The sequence below is a fragment of the Delphinus delphis genome, chromosome 10 (genome assembly GCF_949987515.2).
Source record: "Delphinus delphis chromosome 10, mDelDel1.2, whole genome shotgun sequence".
In the NCBI taxonomy this organism is placed as follows: domain Eukaryota; kingdom Metazoa; phylum Chordata; class Mammalia; order Artiodactyla; family Delphinidae; genus Delphinus; species Delphinus delphis.
In genome coordinates, this window is record NC_082692.2 from 35,274,998 (window position 1) to 35,291,283 (window position 16,286).

The window sequence follows — 16,286 nt, forward strand, 5'->3', positions numbered from 1 at the left end:
CTGCCCCCTGACAGACATAAGTCATAATCTACAGACTCATGTGAATTGCACCATCTTGAACAAGGTGCCGTTGTTCAGTGCCTGGCCTGCACCATCACACGGGGCACTCGCAAGTAGAAAAAAATAACAGAAATCACCATAGCAATATTTGTCTATAACGTGAACATGAGAGACCAGATTCACTGTAGTAACTCCTGGAAAGTCCCTGTTCAGCAAGTTGGTGGTATTGGAATGTTGTGGAGATGGGATGTAGGGTGGGGAGGGTTCTTTCATTGATGGCTTCCATTATTGGGAACAAGAGCTTGGCCATTGCTCTTAATATGTCTTCCAGTCAGTTAGAAAGCCTGAAAATTCCAACTACTTAGCCAAATGGAAAAGAGTCTCTGTTTACAGAGAAAACACAAAGCTTGCTTCTTCTCCATCATTGAGTAGGCTGAGTATACTTAGCAGAACTTTTCCACTTAGGGGTCCAAGTTAAGGCTATCAGTGGCTTTTTGCTTGAAATCTAAACATTTTAGAAACATTTTGTAGAGAAAACTATTCACAGGCCCTTTCAAAGAGGAATCAAATAAATAGTTTGGGGGGTTTCCATCTTGGAATTAAGATGTTTATTTAAGAAACTCCAATAAAGCCCTCTTTCAAGCTATGAAAATTATAGTCAGAATCGAGTGGTAGACTGAGGATTCAGGAAATAGCTATTGATTTGTTAGAGAGCTGAGGGCATGGGGAGTGGCAGGGGGGTGGGGAAGGGCCAGGAAAGGAAGCAACTCGAAGAGAAACTTTTGCTAATGATTCTTATTTCCTCCAACTTTGAAAAGCTTTCCACCAGCAGCAGAGTTTAAAGCATTCTCACTCCTAGATTAGTCGACCTAGTCAAGAGGTAGTACCCAGCTGAGGCTGCACTTCTCTGAGTAAAGGCATGAGAGTGGGTGGGAGTTACAAATTGGTTGGGAGGCTTAAGTGCAGAAGGGATTTTCAATGAGGGCAGGCAGGGCAATAAGGGAAGGTCCAAAGCCTCATGCCCAAGGGATTGGGCAGAAACCAGGAAAGAATCTGAGGAGAAGAACTGGCAAGAGAGACCCTGATGGGAGACAGTTGCACTGAAGAAGATTCCAGAAAGATGCCAGAGGTGGAGTCTTTTTATTAAAGCGTGCCCAACAGATGAGCCCAAAGCAGGGAGAGAACCATGAAAGAAGCCAAAGTAAACTGGACACCAACCTGTCTTTTTATTTACTTTTCAAAACCTCCACGGGCAAGAAATCAGAAAGTAGTGAGGAAAACAGTATCAGAAAAGTGCCAGAGAAATGCCTGGTGATGAGTTACAGGGTTACAAAAGACGGCTGAGAGTTCTATACAGAAAAACTGGAAGCACGTGCAAACTGTATTGTGATCAAAGTGACAAAGCTGGACGAGCACCCGGAAGTAAATATAGAAGTGTAATAGTTCTGAGGTAGGTCCATTGCAAATCAAAGGCTCTGAATGATTTAGAAGGAAAAAAGTAGCTTAGCCGAATGCTGCTGATGACATTTCACGCTTTCTACCTTATGCTTCTAACTATTCTTTGTAAATATAATCCTAAATCAGTGACCCATTTAGGTTGTCTAATAAATGAACACTTTTAGAGTTCCATACTTGCTTGTTTTCTGCATTCATTTCAGTGAAGTAATGGTGAGATTATTTATGATATATCATTTAGATTTTGTTTTGATTTAGCAACGATATAAACCCTATGGATGTTTAGGAATATCCATAATCCCCAGTTGAGCTGTAGTTATTGTTGTGGTTAATGGGTGGCTTAGTTTACCCATCAGCTGCATGGTCAGGGAAGTAGAAAAGAAACCTCCCATGGAAGGACAAGCTTTTTAAAATTCACAGGGACCTTGCCTATTAGTAGATATGGCCCAAAGTGACTTCAGCTCCAACCAGTAAAATGAGTAACTCTCCCCTTTGGGCTTGGGGTGGAGCTGGGTGGAGAGTAAAGATAAAGAAACCAGAAACCTCCTCCCCCTGTGTCCACCTTGTGTGGTCGTTAAAGATGAAGTCAATGGCTCTTAACCTTGGCTGCACGCTAGAATCACCTGGAACCTTTACAGATTCTGATACCCAGTCCACGCCCCAGAACAGTCAAATCTGAACCTCTTAGGAGGACACCTGGTACCGGTGTGTTGCTTTAAGTTCTGCAGGCTATTCCTGTGTGCAGCCAGGATTACAACTGGATTACAGAAGACAGTGCAGGTCCCTGGCATATTTTTGGTGCCCAGTGAGCGTGAGCATCCTCGTCTTTGAATTGTTTCCTGCTCCCCCACCTCTCCCTTTTCTGAACTTGCACAGGTTGGTTTTGTATCAGACTTGGTCTTGCAACATGTACCACAGGTGACTTTGCCTCAGAGTTGGAGAATTTGTTTTCTTCCTCCTGTTGAAACAGACAGAACTCTCTTCTTTTCTCACTTCTAATATACTGTCTCATCACTTATTTCATGCTTTCATCTTCCTTCCAATATTACTTAACTTCTTTTTACCTTTAAGACCTAGAATCTGTGGATTTAGGAAGAATTCTAACTTCTGTGTCCTTAGGGATTGAATTTAGGCAAACCTTCTCGAGCATATCAGAAGGATCAGGGTGGAAGCAAAGCTTAAGGAATAAAGGGGGTTCCTAAAAATGGAGCACAATTCATCTATTTCAGTTAAAAATGCCTTAATGTTTTCTAAGCATTTTTTAACTCAAGCATTTTTAATAAGCTCACTTATGAGTCTTGTTGAAAAATAAATAAAATATACTTGTTTTCATTTAGGGAAGAGATCTTTTTCCATCTTAGGTGGTATTGTTGAAGGAGACAAAAAGGAGTCCAAAACTTGGCAACAGGCTAGATTATTAGTGACATATTGGTCACAGAGGTGCTGGTAGAGCTACATTTTCTTCCTGCAGTTAGTATTTTAAGTGCCCACAAATTACATATGAAAGTCCAGATAACCTCCTTACAAAATGGAAGACTGAAAAATTATGGTCTTTGCAAAATCTTCATTTTTAAGGTTTTATAAATGTATTTTTGTCAATAGGCAAGTGACACATGTCCACTTGCTAGTTGTACTTTGAAGGGAGAAATAGTGCTAAACGATGCCAACCTTTATCTATTATCATCAGTTCCAAATGCTGTAAGCAAGTGCAGATATCTGGAGGTACACTTGCAACACTTGTGAATTACAGATTTCCTTTCTTCAACAATTTTTAAGAAAATCAAGAAAGCAAAACTCAAGAGGCGCAAGGGAACTCTCTTTAGTAACTTTATTGCTTGAATCTGTAGGCATTTGAAGCAAGACTGTGAGGAGTTTAGCCAAATTGTGTTCATTTGCAGAAAATCCTAAGAGGACTCTAAGGAGAGTACTGACAAGCCAACTCTCAAAACAGGGTTAGAATTCACCTGGGAGGAAGTGGTGTTGGCACCAGGATGCCCACTGAGGCAGTTGTAATAGATGAATGTAATTCCAGACCTAAGGCTCTTACTGTAAGGATTCAGTGGAAGGAAAAGTGATGTTGTAAATGAAAAAAAGTCAAGAAACACATCTGATGGACATAAAAATAATAATTACGAACTAAAATTTTATTACAAGACTTCTTGATTATTTTTAATTCACCTTGATAAGAAAACTAGACAAGGGAACAACTCCTAGAGGGATAACAGATGCCTCAATTTTCATCATGTTTAAATTGATGAGCTAACCAGTTTGAAATGTCATGTAAATTGAAAATGGTATGAAATTGAACAAAAGGGAAAAATTAGAAGGAGAAAAATTTGTGCATTACCTATGTAAGAAACTGAATTATGACATAGAAAAATACTGTATAGCCAAGTTTCCTGATATAGGTAGAAGGTTAACTATTTGCATTTTTAATTCAATAAGAATATGTATTTTAAGTTGCTTTGGGGTTCTGATGATTACCAAGACAGATGGCTTTAAATCAGGAGCTTGTAATATACTTTTCAGCCCCAAAGCTATTTGGTAGTACTGTCAAGGGAATGTCAGTGTTTGATGCTAATCCAGTACTGTCTGGTGTCTTGTGTACTATTGGATTTTATAAATTCAAGACATCGTGCATACAGCTTTTAAAAAAGAAACCTGTAAGAAAGACTTGAAGTTCTTTTCATTCTCAAAGTGCCTTGTGTTGTTGCTTCCCATTTCCCTAGGAAAGTGACAGTATTGGAGGACCCTGATCAGAATATCCACCTGAAAAACTTGTCTCTTCATCAGGCAACCACAGAGGAAGAAGCTCTGAATCTGCTTTTCTTAGGAGACACCAACAGAATGATTGCAGAGGTAATAAGCATTTCTCTGCAAGCTGTTTTTTGCACATTATAAGATATAATAGAATTTTAGGGGCAGCAATGACTTTAAAAATAATTTCATCCCAATTTCATGTTAGGAGAAGGAAACCTAGATCCAGAGAATTGAGAAGATTTTCCCAAGGTCTTCCAGCTAGTTAATGAGCAGGGACAAAAATCTAGTCTTTTTTAGTTTTATATTTTTAAATTTTCTACAAATTGATTTGCAGCTAGTCAGTGACAACTCATCAAAAGTCTTAATTATAGGAATTTTTGCATAAGTTTTGAAACTTAAAATACATGGTTCATTCTTCCTAACCGCCAGTCATCCATGTATTGGCATATGTTTACCTATCCATGTATTTTCATGTATTTAGTGAATTAATATTTGTAAAGAATTTAGAATAATGCATGGAACATAGAAAGTGCTCTATGCATTTGCAGCTATTGTTGGCAGATCCAGGAACACTGCCATGGTATGTAGTATAAGTATGTCTCAGCGCGATATTGGGGATATACTTATACTAAAAACTATTTGTTGCTAATCTGACATTCAAACCTAACTGAGCACCTATATTTTACCTGGGAACCATATTCTGGAGCCAGGATTCTGGAGCCAACTCAGTCTTGGGCCCTAACCTCAACCAGTTACTGATTGGAGATGGAGGGTCACAAAGGTCTCATCCAGCGACACTGCAGTGAAAGGAATTAAGTGGTCTCGGTAGTGGTGGTGGTGATGTGGGAACAGTTCCCCAAGTGAACAGCTTACTGTGATCACGGGCACTTTCCTTTTTAAACCACACTCCCCGGGTTCTGTGTTCTGCCTTGTCTCTGATGACAAACAATAGGTGAGGACAGTAAGCTGGGAGGAGAAGTAGTCTGAGAAAGTCTCCCTCAAGTGACTTCTTTTCTGCCCCATTTTCACCCTCTGGGATGCACCACCTTAAATACAAGATAGATAAATGGAAAGAAAAGTCAGGTAGTGAAAGCATGGTGTTGACATCTGTTATTGTGTTGGGACCTTAGTTTTGTTGTTGTTGTTTTACTAGGTCTGCATCAGTACTCTTCAATAGACTAACTTAAATAAGTTGAGCTTAGGTGCCACATATAATATGGATTTGAGGACGCTTAACTTATTATTTTTATTTAAAGAGAGCGGTACATAGTTTTTAATTTCAGAATATCTTCTTTTGTTTACAATGTTTTGCATTTGTGTATTGCTTCAACATTTTGTCCATGCGATCATCCGTGTTGCTCTTCTCACAATAATTGAAGAGAAAGGAATAAAGGCAGATTAAGAATTAGGGAGTGTAATAATGAAAAATTTAACATGCCCCACTAAAAATCCTCCTCCATACACAGTTTAATAAACAGCAAACGGAGCGGGACAGACTAGAGATGGGTCCTGCCCACCAATGGAATATGAAAAAGGTAGATCCATTAATGCTGCTGGAAAACACGGGGAAGCTTGTCCCTGCCTCACTGCTGACCTTCTTCCTGAGGTGACGCATCCCTAGAGGACTCCAGGCCTCATCCTCACAATTACGTCCCCTCATCTTTAATGGGTCAGGGAGGGCTCCTGGCCCTGGTTCACTATGACCTCTATTAGCTAAAAATCTTGGCCATTTGCTATTTTAAAGTTACGCCTTAACTTTAGCCAACTGCATCTTTTCAGACTATTGTAAAGTCTTGAGGACCTTAAGCTTCCTTTGCACAAGCTTATCTATCATGTCCTGTCACCTTACAAAGTTCCAAAAGTCTTTTCCTATTATTTACTGTTGAGTGTTTAACAATAGTATAAATAGCTGAAACATGAAGAAGTCCAATTCTAACAATGTTGGTTATGCATTACTTTAAAAATGTATTCACTTTTTTCCTGTGTGAAGCCTGATTTCTTTTAAACCAAATCTAATAGGTTTTGGATGTTTCTGTGCTTGGCTTTTATTTTTGTCTTTGGTAATAGCTACCATGTTATATCAAGAACCTGCTCAATAGAGTTGGCGTTGTTGTAGATGCTTTATATATGTATATATTGTTTCTGATTCTTATTTTATAGATGGAAGCTAAGGCTCAAAGAGTTAGACTACTTGCCCAAGGTCACACAACTAGTAGGTGGCAGAGCCAGTGTTCAGCTCCAAGTCCGACCCTTTCAGAAGCTTATGTTCTTTCCTTACACCACAGTTCACAAGTTCAATAATCAAATTGACATGTCAGATTTTTCAAGTGAGGATACATTTCTGAATTATTTAAAAAATATAGCAAGTATGTAGCACTTCAGTTTATCTCTTGAATTCATTGAAAGCAAATACATAAAAATATAAATGAAGAGTAACTGTCAATCCCTGGAAATACTTTATTATTCAGTCTCCAGAGAGGCATGTTTTAGATTACAACCAAGCTGTCAGAATATAATTTGTCAGCACAGAATGAGCTTACCAGGATAAAAAGAACACACTAATCATTTTTTTTAAAAGGCGAGGTTCCCAATTTCCCATTTACATAGAGAAATCCAGAAGTTGGCATGGTAACCAGAAAACATTTGCAAAACAAAGTCTAAATATGGGGACCTAAAGTGGAGAGCTCTTCCCTTTTAAGTTCTCTACTTACAGCTAGCATTTTAAGGAAAAGTTATTAAAAATAGCTTTAGCCTCTTCTTATTTTTAGAACTCACTCTTAAATAATTTCTGTAATCCTACCAATGTTTTGAATAAAATGTGATTATGTCCTTAGGGTAAATTTTTTCAAAAGTTGATTTGCTGTACCAGAGAGAATAAATATTGTGATAGCTGAACTGTGTGTGACCCAGTGTCCAAGCCCACCAGTAGCAAGTATAACTTGGTACCTTTTTGTCTTATCATTGAAATGTTGCTCTCAATTAGTTACATCTAATTGAACAAGATATTCTGCATTTGATTGTTAGGCCCTGCACAGTCCCATTGCTGGAACTGTTTGTTCAGCCCTGACCACGGTCTAGAGCACTCTGTCCCCAGGTATGGCCCAAGGATAACTTGTATTAGGATACCCCATGGTAGTCAAAAGACACAGTTTCCTGGATCCCATATCTGATGGATAGATTCAGAATCTGCCGTGGAGCCCAGGAATATGCATTTTAGCATTTTAAATGTGCTCAGTCTAAATTTGGGGGCAGTTTGTGTTTTACCATTAAGAAGCTGGTTGAAACCCACTCCCAGAGAAGTATGTGATCAGGTCCATATTCTGTACCCTCACCAACATCACAGGATTTGAAAGTTCTTCCAATTTGGTAGGCAAAAAAAAAATTTGTTTTAACTTGCATTTTTGATTACCAAATTATTTTATATCTTTATTTGCCATTTGCATTTCTGTCTTTGTTTATGTGCTCTACTTGTTCTTCTCTTGGAGTGTCAGGGTAGGTCTGGTTGATTTGTTGACTCCATGAGGGCTGGCACTTGGTCTTGTTCACATCTGCTGCACCTAGAAACAAAGACTGATATATAGTAGGAGCTCAGTAAATAATTGTTGAGTGAATGAATAAAGATAACTTTTGTCTTTGTCATATATTTAGCAAACATTTTCCACCATTTTATAAATTTTCTTTTAGTTTTCATTTCTTTTTTTTAACATAGTCAATCTTTTTATTTTACGGTTTCTCCTTTGGATGCCATGCTTAGAAGTGCAATAGCTCACTGATGAATAATTCTACTTATTAGAAAGTGTTTTATTTTGAATTGAAATCTGATGCCCAGTTGCATCTACCCCGTTGTTCCTATTTTGGCCTGGGACATGGAAGGGGATGGTCATCATCAGGTTGGAGTGGATTTTATCGGAGGTTTCTGGAGCATAGGGATTTCACCTGGATCTTGACAGAAGCTGTACTGAATTAACAAAATCAGGTGCTCCCTCTAGGAGCAATCTCCACTGATAAAAGTGCCATTTAACTATTCATTTTAGGGAGTCATAATGTTGCTCACAGTGAGTAATTAGACTAATATGGCCTTCTTTTACAAGCCAATTTGGAGAAGAGAATAGTGTTCAGGGTCCTTTCTACCAAAACTTCAAAGTAGTGTCTGTTGTAGGTTAAATTGTCTCACCCTGTCAAATTCCTGTGTTGAAGCCCTAACCTCTAGTACCTCAGAGTGATCTTATTGAGAGATGGGGTCTTTACCGAGGTGATCAAGTTAAAATGTGGTCATTAGGTTGGGCCCTAATCCAATATGACTGGTAACCTTATAAAACGGGAAAATTTGAAGACAGACTCATATAGAGAGAGTGTGCCATGTGAACATGAAAACAGTCATCTACAAGCCAAGGAGAGAGGCCTGGAACAGATCCTTCCCTTATAACCCTCAGAAGGAATAACCAACCCTGCCAACACCTCCATGTGAGACTTCTAGCCTTCAGAACTGTAAGATAATAAATTTCTATTGTTTAAGCCACCTAGTTTGTTGTACTAGAAAACTAATACAGTGTCCAAATAACCTTGGATGTAATTTCTTGTATGATTGGTATCTGGTGTTGCTCTTGACCTTGATGAATTCAGGAGCGCTAATATGCTATATATAGTATAACATCTGGAAAGACCCTACAATTCTCAGCTAGCAACTATTGAAAGACAAGACTGTAGTCCTGTTCAACTCTATTCTCTCAGCATCTGGCAACTACATAGTTGGTCAGTCATTAATTAAAAATATTTTTTTGTCGAATTAATGTGGAGCAGAAGACCTGGTGATTTCAGGAGAAAAGACCTGCAATCTCAAACCCAGAATTGGGGGTGATTTTATGGTACACTGTGCCTCTTGGTGAGTACAGAATGCATCACAGATGACTTTGGCATTTTAAAATTTAATTTGTGGTGCTTCAGACCTTTTGGAAGACATCACTTTCTAAATAACCATCCTCCCAACAACATTTACAGGATTTGTAAATTATTTTCCCAGGAACTATTAGAGGTCTTTCTGCCTAATTCTTTGCTTGAAATAAAAAACATACTAAATGTATCTGAGTTGTGCTGATGCGTTTTGTAAGCTCTCAGACTTTGCACTCTGTCAAACTTTTGGAGTGAGTTGTGTGACCTTGTAGAAGTGCAAAGACAATTGGGAGACAGGCTGTGAGTGGAGTGAGTAGGTTTGTACAGTTACTGAAACAGCTGTCGCTGGACACGTTGTCTAATAACACGAGGACAGCACGGGAAGGAAAGAGCAGCTTGACTGTGTGATTGTGTTTGTTAACAGCTCTCTAAGCCTCGATCTCCTTGTGTAGTGTGTGTGGGAAACAAGAGGATTTGGGTTGCAATTAGTGTTCCAGAATCATATTCCATCACACCATTAGAGAGACACTAAATAACACATCCTCACAGATTTTTGTTGGAAAGATATATTAGTTATATATAATTAGCAAGTATACACCAAGATTTGTGAGCCTGAGAAGAGCAAAATATTTAACAGGGAAAATCCATTTCACACTGCTCTTATTATAATGAGAATAACATCTTTTATCATTAGGTCCCAATAGGCAGCTAGAAGCCTTAGCAAAAGATGTGTTGACAATTCTAAATTTTCTTATCTACTGTATATATATTAGTAGGTATAGAAAGAAGGGAACTTAAATGTTGAGCACTTAATATATCCCAAGCATTTTTCTCCCTCTTTTTTATATTTTATATATGAGAAATACACAGTCTTTCTTAACTAGTGATTCTGTCTTATAATATAGTTTGCATTCTGCTGTCATCTAACCTGATTAGTGGTATTGCATGAACCATAAGTTTCAAGTCTAAAACGTTTATTAAAATAAATGAAGTGGTACGGTGCAGCCATTAATAGAATATTAAAACGTACTCACTCCATATACATAATTAGAGAAACACAATCTTCTTGGCTGTAAAAATTTAACTCCTGAGTTTCTTCTGACCTTTAAAATTCTGATTTCTGATTAAATAGCAGAAGAAAGTAATTTTTACTCTACTCCCTGTTACTGAAATTCACCACCAACAACAACAAAAAGTGAAAAATAGAAGGGAAAAAGCCATCTTCAGTGAAATAAGGAAATAGCCATAACCTCAAACCGTGAGGAAATCTGCCAAATACTGTGAAATTTGAATTACGGTGAGGGAGGTTGCTGAGAGCCAACACATATATCCTCCAACCTCAGGCAGGATACAGTTTCTCCTTAAAGAAAGTGTCACAATTCTTAAATGCAAATCCAATGATCTTCTGGTTAGGGTGGTGAGATCTAAGAAAACAGACAAGTACGATAGGGCAATATTATTTAGATATTCATTCTACACTATAGAAGGTGAGTCTAAAGAAGAAACCTTAAAGACAGGCCATTTTTATGGTCAGTGGTCTAGGCTTATGGCCAAGAAAGATGGCCTTTGGTGAGTGGGATTCAGGGAGTTTGTGACTTAAGGGGTTTTGCCATCCCAGACCTTTTAGTGCAAAAATTTGAGGAAAGTATGTGCTCTTAAAGCTAAGAATGAAATATGTGCAGAGTAAAGGTACTCAGGACACAAACTGAATTTGAATATTCCCTTACCCATCTCCCAGACTACTCTCTAGGAAAAAGATGCACATGCTCAAAGATAAAATTATCAAAAGGAAAATACTAAAGATCTTTCCATGTATATGGAGTGTGGAGGGAAAAGCAACATACATTTGAAGACTCCTTACATTAGGAAGCAAGGCAGTATACTTCAGAATCTTAAATATGTTACCTAAAAGCAATATTTGTTTTTAAAAATAGCTTAAAAATATAGAAAGTTTCAAAGAAAAGATTACAAGACAAGAAAATAAAAGCAAGCTTGAAGAACTCAGAAATGAAAGAGAAGAAGAAAGCCATTATAGTGATGAAAGTGCCATTAATAAATGAAAGAGAAGGAAGGAGAAAAGGAGGAGGAGAAGGAAGACAAGGAAGAAGAAGAGGAGGAAATGTGGCTGAAAAATAACTAAGGATATTTAAAATAATGAGAGAAAATGATACCTAGAAAGAGAGCCAAAGGAGAAACCAATCTTGAATAATTAGAAATCCTGAAGAAGAGTGAGGGGAACAGAAAAAACATGGATAGAGAGTGAGAGAGAGAGAGAGAGAGAGAGAGAGAAGTTTCCTGAAATCTGGCATTACTTGAATCTGCAGATGAAAAGGCCATGCTGTGTCTAAGAAAAAATGGAAAAAGCTCAACTCCAAGATAAAATCTATTGAAGTTACTAATTTCCAAAGCTAAATAAAGAAGCTTATGGACATCCAGTCTGAAAAATGCAAGCCAACTCTGAGTGAAGATTAAAAAAAGTTTGCTCTTGGACTTTTCCTTAGCAATATTCAGTGCCAGAAGACAGTGGAACAAGTTCTGAAGCAAGGATATTGTGTCCCAATAATTTTATACCCAGCCAAATTTTCAAGTTTTCCTTTAAAAACAAAAACATCAGACAAGTATTTTTAAGCATGTGTGAATCCTGGAAGAAAATGAACCGAGGGATCGTTTTTAAAAATTGCTTGACAATCAAGGCTAACCAACTAGGAGATAAATCAAATTAACGAATGTGAGAACCCAGAAGCATTACAAAAGGACTGGTGAGAAACATTGAATTTATTTAAATGTAGACATAAAACTAAACAACTGTGTAAGTAAATATTATAAACCTTGAAAATATAAATAATAATAGATATAACACAAATTTGGAGTTAGAAAGTAGAGGAGGGGTGGTGTTATAAGTGAGCTAATTTCCTTATATTTCAAAGCAAGAAAGTAGATACTGTCTAAATGTCAACCATGTAGTTAAAATCATGATGACCCAAGTCCTTTAATTCCATGAGTTTTCCTTAATTCTAAAGAGATACTTTTAGAGAAAAGATATACATCTCTTACTATGAAAAAACATTTATCTGAAGCTCACCAATCCCTTCAGTTTTATTTATTTTTCTATTAAATTCAAATAAAATTTAATTTAGTCATTTTCAATTAAGAATAATATATTCTTAGAATATATAGAATATATATTAGAATATATAGAATATGTGTAGTATGCTTTTGTTTTGGTAAAGTACTTCTATATGTTCTTCTATATTAAAGGTATCTAAATACAATTTTTATCAAACATTAACATTGTTATTTTGGGGAGATTTTCACTTTCATCTTTGCTCCTTTTTGTGTTGTTTGGATTTTTAAAATGAAAAGTGTGGTAGGGATTACCAGCACTTACCAAAACTTCTGTTTATTCCTTCTAGCACATGCTTCCTTGAAGTTAAGGGAGTTCACTTGCTGTATCCAGTGCAATCTGAGTGAAAGTAGCATGTTACTTTTGTTTCGAAGCCTTTGAGAACTAGCATAAAGTTCTCCTTAATCTCCTTCCCTTTTGTGGCAAACCCTGAAGCTTTATGTTGTGGAGGTGGTCTTAGAAGATGGCAGCACCCCCATCAGCTTTGCTGGTGTCAAGTATGTGGAGCAGAGCCACCATTTAACAACACTGGAGAAATAACGTGAGCAAGAAAGAAACCTTTGTGATTTTTAAGCCTGTGAGATTATGGTGCTGTTTGTTCATTTGCTACCATAATATAACTTGATCTATCTTGATAAATGTGCATCATTTTTACAAAATACTAACTCATTATTCTTCATAAAATTCAAATATAGCATGGCTTTTTTAGTAAGAAAACAATGTTTATGTTAGTATTATATATATCATCTATTTTCCAAATGGGTTTGAAGCAACTTACAATATTAAAACACATATAAACCTGGACCCAAAAAAATGTCAAAGAGGAAAAGAAAAATTTGAAGGTAAACTTGATTTAAAAGAAGATAGATGGATATGATAGACAACTGGAGTGAGTTAATTATTGCCATTAAGGACAAAATTTAGCTATGATTCTTCAGGCAGACAAGTAAAAACAAGGGCATCATTTTGACATTTTTGGTTATATAGTTTTCATTGTTCAGAGAGCAAATTTACGGGTATTGAATTGCAGGCAGATTGTATCCATACTTGTTTAAAGGGTCTTGTGTGGCAAAATGGGCAGTGTCTTGCCTGTAACTTTGAAAGAAATACAAAGACTTTATACTTCTGTCAGTCTTGTATAACATCTGAGAGCTTTATGTTAAATTGCTGTGTATTTAATTGAGTGTATCAGTCAGGATCTAACAAGGAAAACAAACTACTCTGTATTTAAAACAGGAGAAATCAGTGCAGATAGTTTTGTTTCGTGGATGACGGAAGAATCTGAGAAGCCAAACAGGGGATGGTAATACAACTCGTAGAGATGACCAACAACAGGAAGCTATGACAATCTATAGGCAGGTCTCAGCGGGTAGGAGGCATTGGCAGGAGAGTGGAAGGCATGAGGAAGGGAAAAGCCAGAGTATCTCTCCCCTTCCCTGACTTTCCAGCTGGATGCCAGCTAAAAGGGGTCTTGGGGAAATGCTGCCTTTAGGACTCTGCATCTCTGTGATGTAGAGCAAAGTAGGGGAAAGGGAAGGAATCGATCAGAGGGCAAAGAGGCATAGATTAGCCCCTGAGTAAAACCATTTCTATAAGAAATAGGGTTAATAATTCAGATAGATTGCTTTTGGCTTATCTTCAATCAGGAATACACATGAGGGAAATGGCAGGAAGTCAGTTTGGGCTATAAGAAGTCAATGTTAAGAAGAAGCTATTCTTCTAGCATTTCTTGTCGATAGATACTTTCATTTTTTTGGCAGGCTGACTTTTGCATTAGTCCTTGTATTGGTTTCAAACTAGGAGGGAGGAGACAGGGCTCTTATCAGCTGCCCAAAACCTTCAACAAGTAATTTGATCACGTTTTGGGCTTGCCACTTGGATTCTTGCCAATTCTAACAGCAAGAGATCTTCATAGCCATAGAGAGAACTGTGGAATCTTCAAAATGTGGAAAAAATATCATTGGACTATAAAATGGAGTGAAATAATGTATGTAATCACCAGACATCTATGCTTCTAGAGTTCTTCCTTCAGCATCTGTACTGTGAGTGACATTGTCCTCAAATCTGTGTCCGATACAGACCTCGATGTCTGAACTCAAACATTGCATTGAGCGCTACCACAATCAATTTGACAGGATAAACTTCTTTCATAAGAATAAACTTACTCAAATGTATATCTGAGTTCTGCTTTGTGTGTTATCACTACCTGTTTCTAGTTGTCTATACACAGGATAGTAACAGGTATTTTCAGTTTACTTATAATCTCGAGGTATACAGTATGTATAGAAAAATGTTTTCCCTAAAGACAGTTTAAATGAACTGCTATAAATTCTTGAGAAGATCATTAGACTTTTTAGCCCCATAATATCATTTTTTCCAGTTATGTGTATGGTCAGACTTGGAAATTGTTGAGCCCGACTGAATTTTAAGAGGAAGAGAAGAGAGAAAAAATGTTAATCTTAATTTAAAAGATGAAAAATGTATATGCTAGACAACAAGAATGCCATTGAGGACCAAATTTAGCTATGATTCCTCTTTCAGTCAAGTAAATAAAAGGTGGGGGAGCATTTGGGATGATATATTTTCCATTGTTAGAGAACAAACCTTTGTCCTGGTGTTGATATGATGATACCCAGTTCAAGGATATTAAACAAGGATGATAATTGAACATAGCTCTAATTAAACATGTAGGTAAAATTCTTCCTCAATTTGCCATGTGTGCTGACTTCAGCGTACTTATATTTTTATATTAATGTATTTGATTTGCCAAATTTTGGAGAAATGACCCGTAGGGAAGCAATCTTCTAAATATTGACATCCAACAGAAGAAGAGCCATCACTAATTCTGGCATTCAATTTCCCTAAAATTTTGAAGTCAGCTAACAGATCTTTGAAGACATGAAAATCAAAAATCCATCAAATTGATTCCAGACTTGTTAGAAGGGATATATAATAAAACAAAATAGGCTATTCTTATCAGAAAGGTGAATCACAATTGCTAAAACATTCTTATCATATGTTTCAGATTGCTCCAAAGCTTACTTTTAAATTTAAAAAAAAATTGGTGTGCCTGGTCTGTTTTTCTCTTTTACACAGTTGCTTTGATAATACCCTGGACCTAGAAATCTTGCAAGTAGGGAAAATGAGTTTGATTACTTTTCTAAAAGCCAGGTATCTTATAAAAAGAAAAATCAGAAAGGAAAATGAGCAGTTTAGGGTTATTAATTCCCATAGAGGGCTATCAAATTGGGGATATTTTGCTGCTAAGCAGTATGTTCTGAAACAACTTCAGAAAAGATCAAGACAGGTGTTTATAGGGTCACATGCTAAACCACTAATTTGGTCAGGCCTCACTTTTCCAGGCTGAGTTAGAGTACAACAAGTGTGTGGTGGGCCTCCTAACCAACCCATTTGCCCTGGGAGGAATTAGATAAGAAATCATTTAACCAGTTGGGGGAGGGTTAGATAATCCTCAGTTAAGGGTGAATTTTAACCTAAAAGGCTCAGATATTAGTCTGGGAAACACATGGAGGCTAGTATTTTCAGTCTTCAATTGAGTTAGAGCAAATGATCAAAGGAACAGATCAATTAGGATATCTGGTTAGAAAGTGTTATCAAACAAGGAGAATTGGAGTGAAAGCTGAATTCTGGATTCTGTGTCTGCTGCTGTTCTAAGATGGTTTGCTTTAAAAAGTCTCAAGCATGTGTATTATATACTCCTGTTCAACCTAAGAGAGAATTTTCTTCACCTGACCTATTCTAAATTAGGGGAAACTCTTGTTGAGCTATTTCACTGCAAAATAGAGACCTGATTGAAGAAAGAAAGATTTTGGTACATAAGAGTGGAATATAAGCTATAAGATATGACAAGAAAAAGAAAGTATTCAAAGGATCCTAGGAAATCTTAATATGTAATATAAAGAAATTACTTGACTCATTGAAGACTGTATTTATTAACTATTTGTAATCATTTTTTGTTTTGTTTTTTTTTGCGGTACGCGGGCCTCTCACTGTTTTGGCCTCTCCCGTTGTGGAGCACAGGCTCTGGACACGCAGG

General features: G+C 37.1%; 1 protein-coding gene across 1 annotated transcript in view; it reads left to right on the forward strand.

Annotated features, from left to right (window-relative positions):
• Window positions 1-16,286, forward strand: part of KIF6 (kinesin family member 6) — a 383,680-nt gene that overhangs the window by 111,643 nt on the left and 255,751 nt on the right. Inside the window, exon 6 of the mRNA XM_060021290.1 lies at window positions 4,185-4,314. Within this exon, the coding sequence (XP_059877273.1) occupies window positions 4,185-4,314 (130 nt within the window). The remainder of the gene's footprint in view (window positions 1-4,184; window positions 4,315-16,286) is intronic.